We start from the raw sequence: 19,616 nt of genomic DNA on the forward strand, positions 1-19,616 counted from the left end.
GCCTCTCACTACTCACTCACTCGGCCTGGTGTCCTGGCTGGATCTGAGCCCCTTGCCCACAGTCCATGCATCTCCCTGTCTTACCTGCCAATGAGAACACAGCCCATCCTGCTTCCAGAACTACCAGAGGGCTCTCTATCAACTGCCCGACATCCCATTCCTTGTCCTTTTCTCCCTCAGCAGGCGTTTTACAATAAATGACTAACCTCAGGGAAGCACATAAAATTGCCTTCAGGTCCTGGGAAAAATGTGTTTCTTTAAAGCATTCACAAAGAGTGGCCAGGCTGTGAAGAAAAACTCTCTGGCTGTAAGTGGAACGAAGAAGTACTTTATCTCCCCTTCTTGGTCTGTTTTTTCCAAGCGGTCTCACCAGCAAGCAACTGGCAAGCCCTGTTTTTTCTTATTAGAGATGAGTTAGTCTCCATAGGATCTCTGTGGTCTTAGGAGATTGGTTGGGCATTTAATCAGAAGATGCTTTCTAGGCTGGGCTGGAAGAATAGATGTGTCCTTGGGGCATTTGACAGGACTCATCAAGGAGACCAGAGAGGACCAGGAATGTGTCTCTGATCTGGAGGGAATTGAGGTTCTTAGGAAGTAAATACAGCAGCAGCTAGCTCTTCAAGACTGTGTCTGGGCTCTTTCCCAGTCTGTTTTTTTTTTTTTTTTTTTTTTTAGTTCTTCCATTCCAAGGCCCAGTGCCCCAGTCTTCTGACTCCCTGTCTCAGAAATCCTTACACGAGAACAGACTCTACACCATAGTTAGTTGCAAATGACTCCCAGAGGTTAGTGGTTCTTCATGGTTTAAGCCATAAATCAAAAACCAAATCTAAATAATTGGTGGAACTCAGGCACCTGGTTGATGGGGACAAGGAGCATTGGGGGAGCCTGGTCTTAGAAATTCAAGGGCCCAGACAGTATCTGTAGGGAACGCTATAGGTTTGTTTTTGGTTTTTGTTTTCAACTTTGAGTAACATCCAGAAAGAGTTACTGCCCCTCCAAGAAGAGCCATTTACTTCCCATCCGATTTAGGGCCTGGATGATGCCGCCATGTGCCCCAGTCCCACCTCACACGGAGCAGTGCTACAGCCACCTGCAATGCCCTTAAACGACCACGTTCACTGTCTGCCAGACCCTGGTGGCTCCGCCAGCACAGAGGCAGTGTTGAGACCAGTTCTCCTGGTGCTGCAGTTCAATTGTTTTCTCCTAAAGTACAGCCCTTGGGGAGGGACCTGGATGGGGGCCTCCCTAGGGATGGGTGGCCTTGCTCCAGCCTCTGCAGGATGAAAGGGGCTGGACCAGCAGGAAGGGGCTCCTGCCTGAGGGGAGGAGTGGAATTGGGACTCGGACCAGGGAGCGTGGATTGAAGCCTGGTGGCCCCTTCTCACTACACTAGTGGTTGGTCATTTTATCTTGCTAATTATCATCTCCTCCCAAGCCAGCTTCAGTCACTCTCCTCCTCCTCTGCATCAGTGGTTCTTGAACCTTAGTGGGCAGCAGAACCAGAGAGCTCGGTAAAACATGGGTGGCTGGGTCCCACCCCTGGAGCTTCTGACTCAGGAGGTCTCAGGTGGGACCTGAGAATCTGTATCGCTCACTCACTCTCAGGTGATGCTGATGCTGCCAGTCCAGGCACGCACCTGGAGAGCCTCTGCTCCACAGTGTTCAAGTGTGACCCCTCAGCAGGTCCTCTGAAGTCCGGTCTTTCTTCCTTCTTTAGCTGCGACATGGCACCTCCCATCAGGTGGATTCAGGGCATGGGCCTTGGCTCATGCTGGCCCTGTACCTGGGTCACCCTTTCTAACCTTCTGTTCACCTTCAGAACTTCCTTTGGCCTAGTGTCACTTAATCTTAGGCAGTCAGGTTATTTCTGCCCACTGGGCAGGATGACTGGCTGTCGTCTGCAAGTGCACTGAGTCGGACTGCAGTAGGATTGAGAAGCACAGAGGCAGGCATTGTCTGCCTCCCTAGAGAACACCTTAGTTGGCTCAGCGATGTATCAGGGCTCCCAGAAGCACACTTGCCACCTGACTTAGGATGAAGAATGGCCAAAGTCAGTAATCTCATCTGTGCCAACTGCAGACTTCTGTCCCCAACAGCTCTCCCTACTCATAGACAGCCTTTAACACTGCAAAGGAGCTCCTCATGGGCAGGACCAAGCCTCCCTCTTCCTCCCTTCCTGATTCCTGGCACAGGGCCTGGCACACCACGGGCACCCAGCAAGGACCTGCTGAAGTACATGGAACATCGCTACAAACACAGATTCCATCTGTTCACTGATGTCATACAAGAAATGTCAGAGAGCTTTCTGGGGTGCTGGTGGAAGTAACTTCTTCTGTCTCTTTTCGTCTCCCTGGGAGAGTTAGGTCTGCCTTTGAGTCCATGGCTCCTGTAAAGCCAGCTCTCCCTTCCAGCTGGTGCCAAAAGGAACACTAGAGCAAAGATCTACAAAGCAGGTACAGAACAAGTTTATGAAGTAATGCAAATAAAGACAGGGAAATGAAGGTGCTGGAGCAGACTTCAAAACTTTCATTGCTCATTTCCGTTGCCTACAGCTGGACAAGAAAAAATGGTTAGGCAAACAGTAAGCTGTGCCAAGGGCTTTGGCTCGTGAGCCCTGATGAGTCTGTTGCAGACAGAGAACCATGCACCGTCAGTAGCCCATCACAGCCCATTATGATCTTACCTAAGAAGTGTGTACTTTGCACTGGTAAATTCTTTCAAAGAATTAGACCCACTCCCTCACTTTTTTGAAAAACTGATTTGGCTCATTTAAATGAGGAACGCTTAAGAAAAAGCCCTCCTTTTCTTCCTCTTGCTAATATTGAGTCACAGAGCCAAGAAGAGTGCTCATGGTGAAGTGTGCTGGGCTGGGCTTTCTACTGATTATGTTGCTATTGATTCAAACAGTCACAAGTCTTTAGAATCATTTTTCGAGTGATGGCCCGAGCTGGGCTGAAATGGAAATCAGTCTGAAATAATGAACACTCCTGCTTAGAAATCATGATGGGCTGACTCTTGCAGAGAAGGCCTTGCACCTGAGAGTTCAGCTCTCCGTGGGGTTAGTGCCCGGTGCTCAGTCAGGGCCTGGACCCAGGGCCTTTAGTTCTGGAGGGACGTTTGCCCAGCTTTGAGTCAATTCAACGAGGGTTTTTTGTTGTTGTTGTTGTTTGTTTTGCTTTCATTTTCCTCCAGAAATAGACTTTTAAAACAGCTTAATTAAAGACTTCGGTGTTGTTTGTTGATCATTTTGGAGGCAAAGCCACAGGATGGTTTAAGGGAGGGTCTAAGATGGAGATTTGTTTTCTCTGGGTGACAGGGAAGGAGAGTGCAGACGATGACCCCAGGGCCCTGTCTGGCCCGCTGGTGGTTTTTACATGGCCTGTGGGCTCAGGAAGGGCCTTCCATTTTTAAGTGGTTGAAAATAAACATCAGAAGAGGAATAACATGTGAAAATAATATAAATTCAACTTGCCTGATTTTTTTTTTAGTGTTCATGAATCAAGTTATTTTGGAATATAGCCATATTAATTTATTTAAGTAGTCTATGTCTGGTTTCATGCCTCAAGGGCAGAGTTGAATACTTGCAACAGAGACCATATGGCTTGCAAAGTCGAAGATATTTACTATCTGGCTCTTCGTAGATAGAGTTTGCTGAGCCCTGCCGTATGTACAGGAACAGAGAACGTGGCTTTCCACCAGAGCCCTCTCCCTGGAGGGTCTGTGTATACAGGGTACAGCCCCGGCTCCATGCAGAGGTATGTGGTCTCAGCCCTGTTGGAGAGGACTGAGTACATTCAGGAAAGTGACAGTGAAAAGAGGTCTCCCTGAAATCACATTTTTGTTATCTAGATGACTCTGGGCTTTGGTCAGATTTACAGCATTTGATTAACCCTACTAGAATATACATTCAGTGTTCTTGAAGACAGGCGGCCGGCTTGTTGATTGCTTTACACCACTAGGGCCACTCCTTCTGTACTGGCCTTTTCTATCTCAACCTCTTTCTCCTCCTCCTCCCTGTCACCTGAGTCACTTCAGAGGTGTCAGCCTATCTCTTTTCAAGCACCAGAGAGCAGAGTGTGACCTGGCACAGCAGGAGTTCTGTGAAAGGGCTCTGAAAACCCGTTGTTTCTCCATGTGTAAGCGCAGTCCATGCACGACTCTGCTGCCCTAGCCGAGTGCCACTTTCACGTACTCCCTGCCCCCCAAACACAGGAAGATTTTACATGCTCCAGACAGCTCACTCAACCATGAATAAGTGATGCCGCTGTGGGAGACAGACAGGGGGTGGGGAACATCCTCCCCACACCAGCCAAACCCAAAGACTGAGCAGAGAGGAGTGCACTCATGAATGCTCAACTTACATATTTTAAATCAAGTTGAAAAAGAATTGGTTTTCAACATGTAAAGTATTCATTTTTAGTGCCATAATGTTGGGAAAATTCTGTTTGCTCCTAAATACCCCACTGAAGAATTTCTTTTTATTGAACTAAGGAGGTGGTGAGGAATCCACAGTCCTACAGATTTTTTCCTTGTAGATGTGCAGACACGGCAGGGTAGAAACGGGCTGATTGGTTGGGAAAATTCATAGAAGTGTCTATTTCCATTCAATGATATAAAACCCTAAGCTTCTGCCAGTGTTTTCCTAAGAAGGAAAAGTAAGAGCACTGGCTGAGTTTGGGAACATGCACCTCTTCTTCACGTGACTTCTCTCTCTCCCTCTGTGTCTATCTCTGGTATAATTTCCACGCCCCTTTGTGTCTCCTCTGCAACCCTCAAATCTTAGGGGAGGAGCTTATTTTATTCAGCTTCATTCCTTTCCCACAGCTGCTGGGTGAGTGCTCAGCACATAGTAGGTCTTCATCAATGCCTGTCAGCTGTGTAATATGAATGTAAGTAGAATCAAGTTGCTGGACACTAGACCAGAAGTGGGGAGTCCAGTCTTGTCTATATCTCTGAATGACTCTGAGCAACACACTTTAATCTCTGAGCCTGTTTCCTCATAATGAAAATGTGCCTGACAACAGATGTCCCAAGTACCTCACAGAATTATTGTGAGGTTCAAAGGAAGGAACAGATGAAAACAAAACAAAACAACCCCCCCCCAAAACACCCCACTTTAGGCAATGAAAAAAGCTGCATAAGGTAGTTTTCTGGAATCAGAAGGTTGCAGAGGCTTATCACAGGTCCTCACTGGGTGAAGGTCAGACTAGAGGACATTCACAGTGTTCCCTTCAGTAGCTCTGTTTTGATGACACAGGAAATAGAATGAGCAGCTTCTGAACTTTCTTTTGAATCTGAATGCCACTGTAATTTAGGGACCAGCTCTGTGCCTGTGCCAAATCAATTTGAAATGAGGTGAAGGAGACTGGACACCAGAAACAGATCACACATGCTGAGGACAAAGCCTAAGACACTCAAGCCTTGTGGAAGTTTTATAATGGCCCTAATTCTTGCCTGCTATTCTCTTGGTCACAAAAAATCACAGATCAGTTACTATAGCAACAATTCTCCCCATGAAGTGTCCATGTTAGGAAGGAGATGGAAAAGATTTCCTTATTAAAAAATAAGAAATAAATAAATAAATTACGTTTTCATATATATTTGCCCTCTACCCAAAGTATTGCTCCTTTTATGAGAAGAAAGAAGCAGCTGTTATCGCAAATGTTTCTAATTCCTAGCAGTTAAATGTTCAAACTTTCATTTTAGACTTAATGCAGTTCACACTTGTTCTAATACATCCAAAAGGAATGCATTTTCTTAAGAGGCAAACCAGCATGAAATAGGGGACAGGAATCATAAGACTAGGTGGCACAAGCCTTGTCTGCCTGGGGCTGCCCTCTGGCCCGGGAGACCCCAGCCGCCCTGTGTCCTAGACCTGTGCCTACCACGAAGCCCAGTGGCATCACTGCATCAGCCCTTCCTTCTGATCCCTGGGTGCAGGCTTCTCCCAGCTGTCTCCCAGGGCAGTGCCTGTGTGGAATGCTTCCTGGATCCAGTGGTTTCACTGCGTGGGAGTCCCCAGCAAGGAAGCCATGTGGGTCTCAGCGGCTGCCCAGGCAGGCAGACTCAGAGAGCTCTGGTTGGGGACCAGGCCCTGCTGTGGCCAAGGTTTTGTACTTTTATTAATAAGCTTTATATGGCCTCAGAAAGGTCAAAGGGAAAGGATCTCCAAACTGGGGAGAGTGTGTGCACACGTGCAGGAGTATGTGAACCTCTCCCTGTGAACTTAATTCAGCCTCAACAAGAACCTTCCTTTAACATTAAGGACCAAGACCTCAGGTGTGTGAAGCCGACCACCTTGCCCGAATGAAGCCACCCGGAGAACCCGCTGCTCTGTGTGGAGAGACTGCCGAGTCAAGCGCACACACAGTGAGTTGGGACCCAAGGGCCTTGGGAACTCGGAGCCTGGAGAGGTGACTGACGTAAAGGACGACCTTCTCACCTGCAGAGAAGAGCAAAAGGCAGAGCTCTGCAGACTGGCTGACAGGACTCTGGGGGTGGAGGGCGGGGTCGGGGGAGGCAGGAGCAGTGCGGACTGCAGGACAAAGGCCACCCTGAAGTCCCCACTGAGGATATGCTGGGCTTCTTGGAACCACCCCAGGGCAGGACACGGGAGTGCCCAAAGGATGAAAGGTGGGTTCCAGGAGGCTAGGGAAGGCCTGTCCAGAGTGTCATCAAAATCAGAGGCGACGGTGATAGACTCACATACAACAGGTGTGGCTTACAAAAGGGACAGGTGGGTGGGCGCAGACAGCAGGGCACTAGTAGGGGAAGGTGGAGTCGTCCCACTCCAGCTGGGCTTGCCTGGCTCCACTCTCCGCACGTCTGCCCCTGCCTGACCCCTCCTCCACTTCCTCCTCCTCGCTATCATCTGAGTCGCTGCTGCTGGAGCTTCTGTCTTCTTCCATGTCTTCCTCCTCCTCTTCCTCAGTTTCATCTTCTCCACGTCCCGGTGCTTCGTGTTTCTGGATGTCAGGCAGAGAAGAAAAGTGCTCGTCAGAGGCTGAGGAGAGGCCACTTCGGAGATTCTATTTCTCTCTCTGCCAAGGAAACATTTAGGGCCCCCTTGGAATTCCTTCCCCTTAATGCTAAACCCTTGGGAAGGGAGGTGGTCTGGTGAAAGGTAAGTCAGAGAGTCAAGGACGAAGACAAAAAGGAGCAGCAAATTCTAAGCCATGAATTCAAAGTAAGACGTGTGTTTTAGACATTGGACATTTAAGCCAGTTAACACATCATTTATGGAGCCTTTCAGGCCAGGGTTTGTTTTCTGGCATTACTGGAGCCTATTGACCTGAGCTTGCCAAATCTCTAGTGTCTGCTTCTCAGTGAGAGAATGGCATTTCAGCTTGTTCCTCTTTCCAGATAGGCTATAATGTCTCTGGGAGCAGATCTTCTAAGCCAAGGCTCAGGTGCGCTGCCCCTCAAAAACATTCCTCTGGGAAGGGCAAAGTTCATGGTCCTCGTTTTCCATGTCTCTCCCTCACCCTCTGACTCTACCTCACTTTTTTCTAGTCCCATCTCTGCTCCGCCTAGCTTTTTTGTGATCCCAGACAGATGTTCTTTCTGGATTTATGTTTTGATGAATCAACCATAAAAGATATGTGCTCTTCCATGGCTGCATACCATCTCTGGAGTGTCTTAACCTCTACCTTTGCCTCCTCCGAATCCTACCCTTTCTTCAAGGCCTCCCTTAAGCTAACCGCCTCCAAGAAGTCTTCCCTGAGCACTCCAGCTTCAACAGTTCTCCCTGCTTCATGGTAGGCACACTCTTGTCTGGCACTCAGACTGCTCCAGGATTGTTGGTTGTTCCCCATACCCAAGGCTCAGCTCTTCAAGGGGGGAGATGCTGGAGTCTCTGCAGCAGCAGCTCAGCACTACCCACTGCACGTGCTGAGCCACACTGGCATGCTGGCTCTGAAATCAGAGCATGAGAATAGCTGCGGGGGGAACTGGAGATGAGGATTGGATAATTTTCTTCTCATTTCTCAATGAGTCCTCTTGCTCTTCCCCTGCTTTGTTACTCTTGGCTCTACTGCCACTTAGTACCACCGGGAAGACTGAAGGGCATGATGCATGGCTTCCCTTGATAGTCATATATATGCCAGAGAGGGGTTTTGGACACTCATGGTGGATTCTAGGAGCTGCTGGCTACCTGGAAAGAGCTGAACTTTGAATCAAGTTACTTGAAGGTTGACTATTGGTGCCACCATTGCCAGCTATGTGAGTTGGAGCACTTCGCTTTCCTCTCTGAGTTGGCTTCCACCTTGCTAAATGAGGATGATGACTCCTACTTCACGGGCTGCTGGAAGATGAAATGAGGTGTGTGTATAGACCATGCTGTGCAGTGTCTGGCGTAATGGGGGGCTCAATAAATGGCAGCTATTAATGTTGTATTTCTATTTTAACCTATTCTGAGCCTTTAAATGAGCTCTGCAGGCAGTATGGAGAAAAGCCATCTAATTTACACTGTTAATTAATCAAAAATTCAATACCGAGTCCCCAAGTGTTAGCTCTGAGCTAAATATAATGGGGGTGACAACAGATAGACACCACATGGCTGCTTGCCTTAAGAAATGTCTGGTTCTGTTTGTGGGGTGAGAGCAATTCACATATTTTTAATCAGTGAATGCAGTTGGTGGGAAAGGATGGTCCATTTGTGTTGAGAAGGCTGGAGGAGCTCAGAGAAGGGAGGTATCAGTGGGGCTGGGCTGGATGGAGCAGGGCTTCTGGCCCAAGAAAGACAGAGCTGGGCGGAGGGGAGGCATCGCATGAGAAGCTCCCATCCCGTGTGAGGATCACCTCCATGGGGTTGACCGTGATAGTGAGCGCGGAGTCGTCCCAGTCCATCTCGGCCTCCTTGGCAGCCTCGGTCTCCTGGGTGAAGAGCTGGTGGGCGATCCGGACCCGGTACACGCCCATGGCTACCACAAACACTAGCATGCACACGGAGATGATGATGACCACTGTGGCGATGCTTGGGACCACTGGAATGAGGGAGGAATTGCATGACATGGTGAGCTAGTTCACTCTAGGTCACCAGGGAGCATGAATGGAACATCTGTGCATAGGTTAAAATCTGCCCTAACACTTTCCCGCTGTAGGATTCTGGGTCAGCACCTTCCTCTGTCTGGCCTTCACATTCATTATCTATATGATGGACTGAATAATTCCTATTTCATGGGTAGTTGTGAGGAACAAATGAGATAACCTATGTGAGCTTCCACATAGGCACACAGTAGGCAGTCAGTGAATTCAAGTTCTCTACCTCTTGCTTTTTCCCTCATATTATGGGGAAGCTCCCATTGAGAGCCTGGCACCGTGGAGTTTAGCAGAACAGACACAGTGCCCAGCAGACAGTAACAGCGTAAGGCCAGTGCTGGGCGGAAGTATGGGTAGGGGGCTTTGCAATGTGGTGCATACAACTGTGTATGTAAGTGTATGCAAAGCATATGTAAGGGGTGCAGGAAAAGCTTCATCAAGGATGTAGTTTTGAGTAGGGCCTAAGGAGACTTGCAAAATTTTACCGCAGCCTTTTGTACTAACCTCTGTTATCATATATTGTCTGAAACTCCTTGTTTACCGATGGGTTTCCTACTGAGGCTGTGTGGGTGCCTCCGAGCCAGGGTCCACCCTCAGTTCTGGGCCCCTATGGCTGCTGCATCCTAAATGTCTGTTTAGTGATGCCCTTGATTCACAATGATCACCCAGTGCCCTGAGGTCCCTCCAGTCAGGTGACCTACCTGAACTGCGCTGGACACTAGTCTGAGACTCGGGGTGCTGGACAGACTGGAGGAAGGGAGGCTGCACAATAAGGTGGCTGACGTGCTCCTTGTCTGAGACTATGACTTCATGGAGGACGCTGACCTGGGAAGAGCAGGATGAGGGGCTGTTGACCAGAAGTGGCAGGTGGGCGCCAGTCCTCTCGAACAAAGAAGGGGAGAATGGGTGAGTTTGGGCTTCCCTTACGACCACAGGACTCACTCACCTCCAGGTTGAACTCGTTGCTGGTGTAGCGCCCATTGAGTTCTGAGCACTTGATCCTGAACCTCCGGGCCTCGAGGGAAGCTGATCGCCAGTGGCGGTAGCGGATGTGACGCAGAACCTGCTCATAGCGGCTCATGGAGCCCACGCCTGTGCCAAAGATCATGCCTGTCGTCAGTAGGCACAAGAGGAGATGGGGGAGACAGGCTGCAGCTGCTGGGGCATGTGGGCCTCCTGGATTGGGTCAGGCTGAGAGCTAGAGGAGTTTAGGGGCAGATAATGTGCTGAAGTAAAAGTTCTAAGGAGCTAATTAAACTGATTCACAGGATTCCCCCACAGAGTGGGCTCTTACCAGAACATTTGGCCCCAATCTGCCAAATGCTGCTGTAATATCTGCTGAGATCAAATATAAGAGAAGGCAGCCACCTAGGTTTTACAGGAGATTTTCCCAGGACTAGGGATGTGGTCCAGGTTCTCAAGATGCTGGGGTAGCTTATCAAAGGAGGAGCCGAAGTCCACGCTCTGAGGTCAAGGGTCCCCACCTGACACTGCCTTCATAGGTGATGGAGTGCCATCTCACTCATGACTGCGTGGATGAGGCCACTCTAAGAGGAGACCACAGGAGAGGGGCTGAGCGTGGCCTTACCATAGATGGAGTAGCCTGCTGTGGAGTTGGTGGCATCGAGGTGTCGCTGGTGAAGCTCATTGTGGTTAAGCTCCAAGCACTCCTGTCTTGGGTCCAAGTCCCCTCCCAGCACCAAAATGTCACAGAAATCTAAGTTGTGAAGCATTTCTTCTAAGACTGATGACTTGGGCGCTGCGGGGAGACCAACACGTGGGGAAGACAGGTGTGAGGACCGCTCAGACAATGGAGGACAACTGCATTGCACCCTCCTCCTCTGTGACTGTGCCCCAGGTGAAGGAAGGCTCAGGAGAAGAGGCTGTGTAACCCTAAGCACCACTTCCACTGCTCAGACGGGTGCCCAGGCAGTCCCTGAGGCTGGGTAGCATGGATTTGTGTGGCGACATGAGCACAGTAGTCCAAAGATGTGAATTTGAATACCAGCGCTGCTACTGAGAATCTGTGCAATATTGGAAAAACTTCCTGGAGGAACAAGATGACGGAGGAGTAAGTGGAAGCTACACTAACTTCCTCCCAGAACTAGTCTGGATTTACAACGTAATTTTGGAGGAATCATCTGGAATAACCAACCGAACACCAGCTGGAGAGAAGTCTTATAACCACGGAGAGACAAAAAAGGCCGCTACATCACAACGTGACTGGCAGACCATTCCCGGCCAAGTGGCGTCAGCCTGAGGGGAAGCAAAGGCCCTGCCTACAGGAATTAAGCTGCCACACCCACGGTCCTTAAGCCTGACGGCTAATCACAGATTGAATAGATTATCAACTAAAGGAGACAGACAAAGGCAGTAGACCCCTGGAAGTCTCCAACAGGCTGCCTAGGCCCAGACTGGTACAGGATCTGACGCCACCAGGGGCAGATCCAGGAAGTGCAAATCATTCTAAGAAGCACCAACAAACAATAGGAGTCACAAAAATGGGGAGACAGAGAAACAACATCCCATCGAAAGGAAAGGTAGAGTCCCCACAAAGAGTGCTAAATGAAATAGAGGGGAGCCAACTATCAGATATGGAATTGAAAGCATGGATTATGGAGAAGCTCAATGAGCTCAGCGGAAACTACAAAGAACTTCAGAAAAACTACAGTGAACTCCAGAAGAACTATAAGGAACTTACTGAGAATTATACCAGCATCAAAAAGGACATGGAAGCTATCAATAAGAGCCAGGAGGAAATGAAGAATATGATCTCTGAATTGAAGAACACAGTAGAAGGAATTAAAAACAGGCTAGAGGAAGCAGAAAATCGGATCAGCGAGCTGAAGGACAACGTAGACAAAACCTCCCAGACAGTGCAACAAAATGAAAAAAGGCTGAACAAGACTGAAGAGGCTCTAAGACAGCTGCAGGACAACATGAAACGTAATAATATCCGTATCATAGGAATTCCAGAAAGAGAAAAAGAGGAGCAAGGGATAGAAAACCTCTTTGAAAAACTAATGACAGAAAACTTCCCTAACATGAAGAGAGAAAGAATCATGCAAGTCCAGGAAGCACAGAGGGTCCCAATGAAGATGAACCCCAACAGGTCCACTTCAAGACACATCATAATTAAAATGGCAACATTCAAAGACAAAGAGAGAATTCTAAAAGCAGCAAGAGAGAAACAACTAATAACATACAAGGGAGCTCCAATAAGGCTATCATCAGATTTCTCAGCAGAAACACTACAAGCCAGAAGGGAATGGCAAAATATATTCCAAGTAATGAAAAACAAAGGCCTACAACCAAGAATACTCTACCCAGCAAGGCTCTCATTCAAAATGGAAGGTGAAATAAGGAGTTTCCAAGACAAAAGAAGGTTAAAAGAATACATCTCCACCAAACCAGTATTGCAAGAGATGCTAAAGGGTCTGCTTTAAGAAGATGAAGAAACAGAGACAGACAGAGAGGAACACGAGTACAAAGGGGAAAATGACAATGAATAAGTACTGAGAGAAAGAAGGAACTTCTACCATTTGCAACAACATGATTGGAATGAGAGAGAATTATGCTTAGCGAAATAAGCCAGGCAACAAAAGAAAATTACCTTATGCTGTCACCTGTTACAGGAAACTAATGAACAACACAAACAAATGAGCAAAATTGAACCAGAGGTATGTAAACGAGGAATAAACTAACAGTAACAAAGGGGGAGATGGGAGGGAGAGAAGTGGTAAGAAGGGGAAGGGTCTAGTCAAAGAACATGTATAAATGACCCATGGACATGGACAACTGGGTGGGGACTGAATGTGGGAGAAGGGAGGGACAGGGTGCAGAGAAGCAAGAGGGGGAAAAAAGTGAGACAACTGTAATGGAAAAACAAACAAACAGAAAAATTTTTAGTGGGGGGAAAATAAAAATATAAAGAATGGAAATGCAAGTTCAGTGAATATTAGAAGGACAAGGTTTTTCCTTCACACTGTATATATTTTCTCCCTATCTGATCCCTCCAGAATTTGGCATTCTAAAGAAGTAAGTAATGACCTAAGTTTCTTTGCATAAAACTAATAAGACCAGTTGTTAATAACGATTTTTTTGACTAAGACTTTGACTGGAATGTCATGCCTAAAGGAGACATGCTTGGGCTTTGGTTGTTACCAAAAAGCCATGAGCAACTGGGACTGACTTTCAAAGGTAATAAAAGTCCACGAGATAAAAGGCCTGGTACCTTGGATGGATGAGCGGTCCATAGCAATCTTTCCAGGGAAGGAACGAAGGTTGTTTTCCTGAAAGATGGCTAGAAGGGACCATAAGGCACAATGGAAAACCAGGAGGACCTGGAAAAGACAGGTGTTTACAGGCAAGGCTGAATGCCAGGTATGTGGCTCAGCTTCTGTACCCTGAAGGGCAGACTGAAGGTCACCCTAAATGTTCCTTGTGTAAGTTCCAGCAAAGCAGAACTAAAGATCATAAGTGATCATTTGCTGCTCTTGTTGTGTTTATGCAAATGAACAGGATAAATTAAAAATGGACTTAATGCAGTCCCTTCAATGACAAGGATGGTAATCTTAGGGAGAAAAATCAAGATTCAAGGAAGATCACAATGCCCAGTGGTAGACTATAAAGTAGTGCAGCTAACCGTCTTTAAAGTTTCTTTTCATTTAAAATTTGTTTTCATTTGAAAGTTAAACTATGTCTGTGGCATTATCAAAGATGTTTAATTTACAGGCAAGAAGAATGTCAAATGCCTTGCAACTGGATGTCTTTCCGATAAGACAGTCCTACAGATCTATAAACTTGTGTGTGGGTTATGTTACATAAATTAACATGTGTTTTCTGTTTTCAAAGGGCATAAGCCTACGATCTCATTACCTGAGTGATTGTCTGTACGTATAGGCCTCACTTAATCCTGTCTGCATTGCTGCCTCCTGAGACTCAATGGTTTGGCTGAACTAAGTGGCTGGGTTGGTGAAGAACGGGGTGGTCTGTGGGCTTCACTTTAAAACTGGTTTCTCTTTTCTATCCTAATGGCTTGGACAGAAAGAGCCCAGAGGCCTGAGAGGGGGGAAACCTAAAATATTTCCCTCAGTCCAAACTTAGTATAATGGGCAAAAGGTTTTGGACAGGTGAGATGTACCTGGCATACCTTCCTCCAAAGAAGCCCTTCTTTTCCCTAATGTGGGACATTGAAAAATTAATACCTGTCTTTTGTCATCTAGTGGTTACGGATTGAATGATGTCCTTTAACCCTGTTGCCCCCAGAATACAACAAGGATGCCAGCCTGTTAAACCAAGCATGCCGTTGTCCAGAGACAGCCAACCAACCTGGAGTCTGCACGATCCTTCCCCTTGTGGGAAGGCCACCCTCCCCTCCACACCCCCACTCTTATTAGGGATTTCTTGACCCAAGGGTAGGTAGGACGATGGCCATATCCAGCTTGAAGCAGCTAGAGGAGCTCAAGACCTTTGTCCATTGTCCTTTATAAGATTGTAAAGGGTCTTAAGTCTGAGAGGGAGGGATTGTTATTTTTTATTGTTAAAATATTTAACTAATTAATTAATTATTTAAAAAAAAGAAGAAGAATATATGAAAGGGTGAGCCATGGGCATGGACTTGGGGAGGGGATTGTCGGGGAAGGGGGGTGCTGGGCGGAGGGGAGCAAAGGGGAAAAAATTGGAACTATTGTAACAATATAATCAATAAAATATACTTAAAAAAAAAACAAAAAAAAAACTTCCTACCCTCAATTTCTTCATCTGTAAAGAGGGCAAGGGTCTTGAGACAATTGAAATGGTGTCTGGCACATAGTAGGTGCTCAATAAACAATAGGTCTCATTTGAGGTCAGAGGTAAGTGCCCCTCCACCATGTTCTTGTAACTTTCCCTGTGTGGTCATGGTGCATATCTGTTGCCCTCAGCAGACTCTGAAGTTCCCAGGGACAGAAGCACCTTTTACAACTGGGTCCTTAGTATCCAACCCAGGCCCTCACATGGAGCAGTACTGCTACACATGGTTCAAATGGAGCTGCATTGTTAATACAGTTCAATACTTAACTAAATTGGCCCCTGACTGATTTTTTGAGCCCTGAATTTCCATAAAGGATGTCTGAGTGTTTGAATGCTGGGCAGGTTGGCAGTACTAACCTATTGTAAAATCTCACCTTAAAATAAACATGGCTGGTGTTTATGGAGGGATTGCTATGCACCAAGCACTGTGCAAATGACATCCTCTCTCACAGACATTAGAAGGGCTACTATTATTTTCCCATTTTACTGATGGGGATATGGAAGGTCAAAGGGGTGGATTGCCCAGGATTACACAGATAGGACGGGAGGAGCTGGGACAGAAACCATGACTTTCTGATTCCACAGTTTGTAAATTCTTCCCCTCTGGGCCAGTAGTTTCCAAATGTTTTTGATCTTGCAGACTGATATTCGAAAATCTATGAACCAAGATGATTGAAATAAGTATATTCATTTACATGTAAAGAAGACTAATATATTTTGTGCATGATAAAACATTTATAAAAATAGAAATTAGAAAGTATTTGCTAAAGATGAGAGAATTTTAACCTTTTAGGGATACTGAAACAGTTTTTGCTCTTACTAGATATATATTATCAATACTTTCATATGCTTGTTACATGCTTGCTGATCTCAAAGTCTTCACATGCCATTGGCAAGATCTAAAAGCACATTAATATAAACTTAAGACAAAGTCTATTGTCAACAATGTGTATGTGTATCTCTGTTTCAAATGGCTTTCTCATAGTTTCTAAGCTTTGTCTGCCAGCTTGTCAAACAAAGAGCATCCTTGCTCCTACCTCCTGATGTGGCTGGCTGATGACTCATCCTGGGTAGGGGGCCATTTTGTCATTGTTCCCTTGTGCTTGTATTGTGGGGAATATCTTCCATCTGTACTCTCCTTGACTTTCACTGTGCTGAAGGGACTGTGCCAGGCTCAGGGACTCAAAGGTGAGTCAGCCATGGTTGAGCCCTCATGGAGCTTCTGGTTGTGTTTGGTAACAGATAACAAAAGTTGTGTGCATAGTTGGAGGTGTATGGAACATATACCTAACTCAGTCCAGGGGTCGGGGTGGTGGTGGAGGAAACCTTCTGGGGGACGTGCAGAACGTAGAGATGCTTGCCAGCAATAACAAGGGTGGGAAGGGAGAGGAACCTTCTAGGCAGAGGGAAGAGTAAGAGCAAACATATAAATTAACACAGAGATGTGTGTTTGAGAGAGGGGTACTCATGGGGACTCGCCTGTCCTTTGTACTGAAACAGCACAAAGTGCAGGTCAATGGGGACAGAAGATGAAGCTGGAGTGGGCCCTGCTTGTTTAAGGCACTGTAGTAATGACTCTTCCAACAACAATAAGAGTAACATTTTACAAGCACTAACAATAGGTCTCAGGCACTTGGTCCTGTGTTCTGCGTGTGCCTCTCATAATCAGAGGGTAGGAGAGGGACCTCGATAATTGCTTTTCCCTGCATTGCCTGTGTGTGTTATCAGGCCTAGCAAATCCAGTGTTCAGTTGTGGCCTGTAACCACTGAGGTCAGAGGCCCTTTTTCTGTCTGATTTTAGACACAAATGATGGGGAAGAGGAAAGACCACAGACTTACTGCACCTTGGAGTGTAACTAGGAAACTGCCTTGCCCGACAGGTGGTACAACACCATCTATTCTGTAAGCTAAGAAGGACTGCTTTGTGGGCCACACCCCATTGGCTAGGACCAGGGTGGTTTAAGGCAATGGATGATTAGGATTCATCTAGAAGCAGCCCCTCAGGGACTCAGGCTCACAGGCGCCAGCACATCATTAGCAGCTGCTGTTGGACAGAGACAGGGGGAGTTGAAAGTATTCTCTTGGAGGAGGCAGCAAAGGACACTTCTCAAATGAGTGTTTCCCCATAGATCTGGGCCTCAGGTTTTCCTCCCTCGCTCCCTCCCTCCCTCTCTTCTTTTTCCTGCCTCCTTCCACCTCCCTCAAGACAGCAACATATACTATAGCTTTCAGTGCAACTAAGTGTTTCTCCCTGGCAGATAATTCCCATTACTCCACTTTCACTGAACAGCCCTCCCAATAATGAAAGGACAACTGGAAAGTTCCCTGAAAGCTTAAGAGTAATATTGATGAACAAGTCTTTTCTGTATATATACTGAGATGCAGTTATATTTTTTTCTTTGTGCTTCTTTAACTTCTGATTGTCAAAATAATAACACTCACAATAGAACATTTTGCAGTAGCAGAAAAGCGAAGAGGGGCAGAAACCAATCGGCTCTCAGGCTTTTCTCAGAACACGTCACTGCTATTAGTATAAGGCGTGTTTTCTTCTGGGCATTTTCCTGTGTAATTTTTTCTTTATATGGCTGAGATCAGTCTATGTATAGATACTCTGTAATTTGCATCTTTCTTTTTGTCACTTACCATTTGGCATAAATGCCTTTCCTCCAAGAACACAGCACTTACACAGTGGTACCTCGGTACCCGGGGGCTTCAGAACTTGTCAAACCTGGTTCTTGTCGCATTTTGATGAGAAAAAATGTTTCAGCACTTGGTGCTTTCTTGCTACTCATCACACTTGCTAGAACTTGTATGAGCCATGACACCGCCCCTCAAGGGAAAATGCTTAAATCACTGCCTGCTCACCACTGTCGTAGTGAATTACCAAGTACTGAGGTACCACTGTATAGGGTACCATGATCTGCTGAGCCATTCCGTCCCCTCTTGTTATTTATCTGTGTGGTTGCCAGGTTGGTTTGATTGTTTTGCTATTGTAAGTACCTTGCTATGGGGAACCATACTGTTGTTCTGAAGTGTGATTTACCTTGGGTGTGAGAACTTAGGGCCCACCACCCACTCCCAGGATGCACCTGTACCTGTGGTCTTCAAGTCACTTGGGGCCTCGGCTTTGGCGAAGGTGCTCACAATCTTGATGTCGGGGAAGAGGATCACCCCTCTGGCACTTTCGAACTGGGTGGCGGGTCTCCAGAAATGGTCTGTGCCATGGACGGTGATCTGCGGCTCGATGGCCTGCAGCACCATCACGTAGGCGTCCACGTCGGGGATGTTGATGCACACGTCTTCTCCGAAGCACCTGGAGAGCACACAGTGAAACCATCCATCATGCAGCCACGGTCAAGGATGCACGCAGCCACCTCTAGTCCTTGACAAGGCATTCTGACTGCCTACGAGTCTCGGGATGACAACAAACATTTAAGTTTAAAGACACATTACAGTCAAAATGACTAGCAATCTAGGGATTTCAAAAGATTGGCTCCTGGGAGAAATGGGAATTTTGTATACCAGCAACAAGTAACCATTAAACATATAATTATCCCTTAACACAGTAATCAATGGCGACGTTAATTAGATGGCAACTGCTTGTTTTGTGCCTTAGAACTTGGTAAGCAAATTGTTGTCTAACTGTTGGTTATAGCCATTGTACTAAGTATGGCCATGGAGCTAAACTCTCCTGCCACCACCTGTATGTTACCTCTCTCTGAGGATATCGCACAAGCGCACCTGTTCTGGGTGTGCCAACGGAGTGCTATTATGATCACACTCCTTTTTTCCTGATACACTGCCTCAAAATATTCAGCAAGCAGAACTGTGTGAGGACAAGAGCAAAGCCTGGGAAATCAGACAGAAAGGGGTCCCTGGCCTGGCTCTGCCACTGCTGGGCTGGGTGACTCTGGGCAAGGTGCTCAACCCCTGGGAACCTCAGTTTCCTCATCTGTTGAATGGGAATGACAGTAATGAATTACCTTACAGAGTAAGGATTAAAAATGACAGCTTAGAGGAAAGAAGCTGACCTAGAGCCTCTATCAGCTGGAACTCAGCAAATGTTGACAGACTTGGTGCTCAACGCCATGATGAGCTACTCCATCTTCTCTGAGTGCGTGAGGTGTGGGAATGGTGGTGGGTTTCTGTTCCCAGTTTGGCCTTTGCTGCATAACCCCACGGTTTACAGAGGGCGCCCCTGCCTTCACCAGTTTATGGAAGCCTGGTCACAGAGCTGGAGACTGGCCAGTCTGGTCCCTCTTCTTCACTGCAATGTGAAGCTGACCTGGAGGTGCCTGCCCCCTACCCCAGGCCTGTAAGGAGGGTTTTCAGAGTGGATGGGAGGAGTAATTCTATTGAACTATTGAATGTAATTGCTCTCTATGGGTTTTACCCTGGCACCTGTCCCAGACCTCAGCAACGGGCAGTCAGCAAACCCTTATTTCCCATGCTTGTTCTTGTTTTTCTGGTTCCTTCTCCTGGCTCCAGGTGCCAGGTGATACCTTTCCACCTCCCAGGAGTTCTTCTGGAGTCCCCTTCCTAGCCATCTATGGCAGCTGCTATGGCTGAGAAATGATTTGATAAGCCTGTAAGGGAGCTATTCACAGGCTTCAGTAAGAGTCTCATCTTAAATTCATTCTGCTCTCTGGGTACAAGAAATGTGCCTTCACTTTCTCTTGCACACTCATGGTATATAGGAGCTCTACCGGCTGTATTGGTTAATTTAATTAATCAACATTGGTCAAGCACCTACTATGCACCAGACACTAGGCATTAAATCAGAT

General features: G+C 46.9%; 1 protein-coding gene across 1 annotated transcript in view; it reads right to left on the reverse strand.

Annotated features, from left to right (window-relative positions):
- Nucleotides 1-5,611: 5,611 nt before the first annotated feature.
- The window catches only part of CLSTN2 (calsyntenin 2), a 125,165-nt gene continuing 111,160 nt past the window's right edge, over nt 5,612-19,616 (reverse strand). The window contains exons 11-16 of the mRNA XM_090284936.1: nt 17,928-18,145; nt 10,628-10,798; nt 9,986-10,131; nt 9,741-9,864; nt 8,800-8,984; nt 5,612-6,965 (exon numbers count right to left, since the gene is read on the reverse strand). Of these exons, the coding sequence (XP_090141062.1) occupies nt 6,762-6,965; nt 8,800-8,984; nt 9,741-9,864; nt 9,986-10,131; nt 10,628-10,798; nt 17,928-18,145 (1,048 nt within the window). The 3' untranslated portion in view covers nt 5,612-6,761. The remainder of the gene's footprint in view (nt 6,966-8,799; nt 8,985-9,740; nt 9,865-9,985; nt 10,132-10,627; nt 10,799-17,927; nt 18,146-19,616) is intronic.

The sequence above is a fragment of the Furipterus horrens genome, unplaced genomic scaffold, assembly GCF_987537825.1.
Source record: "Furipterus horrens unplaced genomic scaffold, mFurHor1.1.pri manual_scaffold_7, whole genome shotgun sequence".
NCBI lineage: Eukaryota > Metazoa > Chordata > Mammalia > Chiroptera > Furipteridae > Furipterus > Furipterus horrens.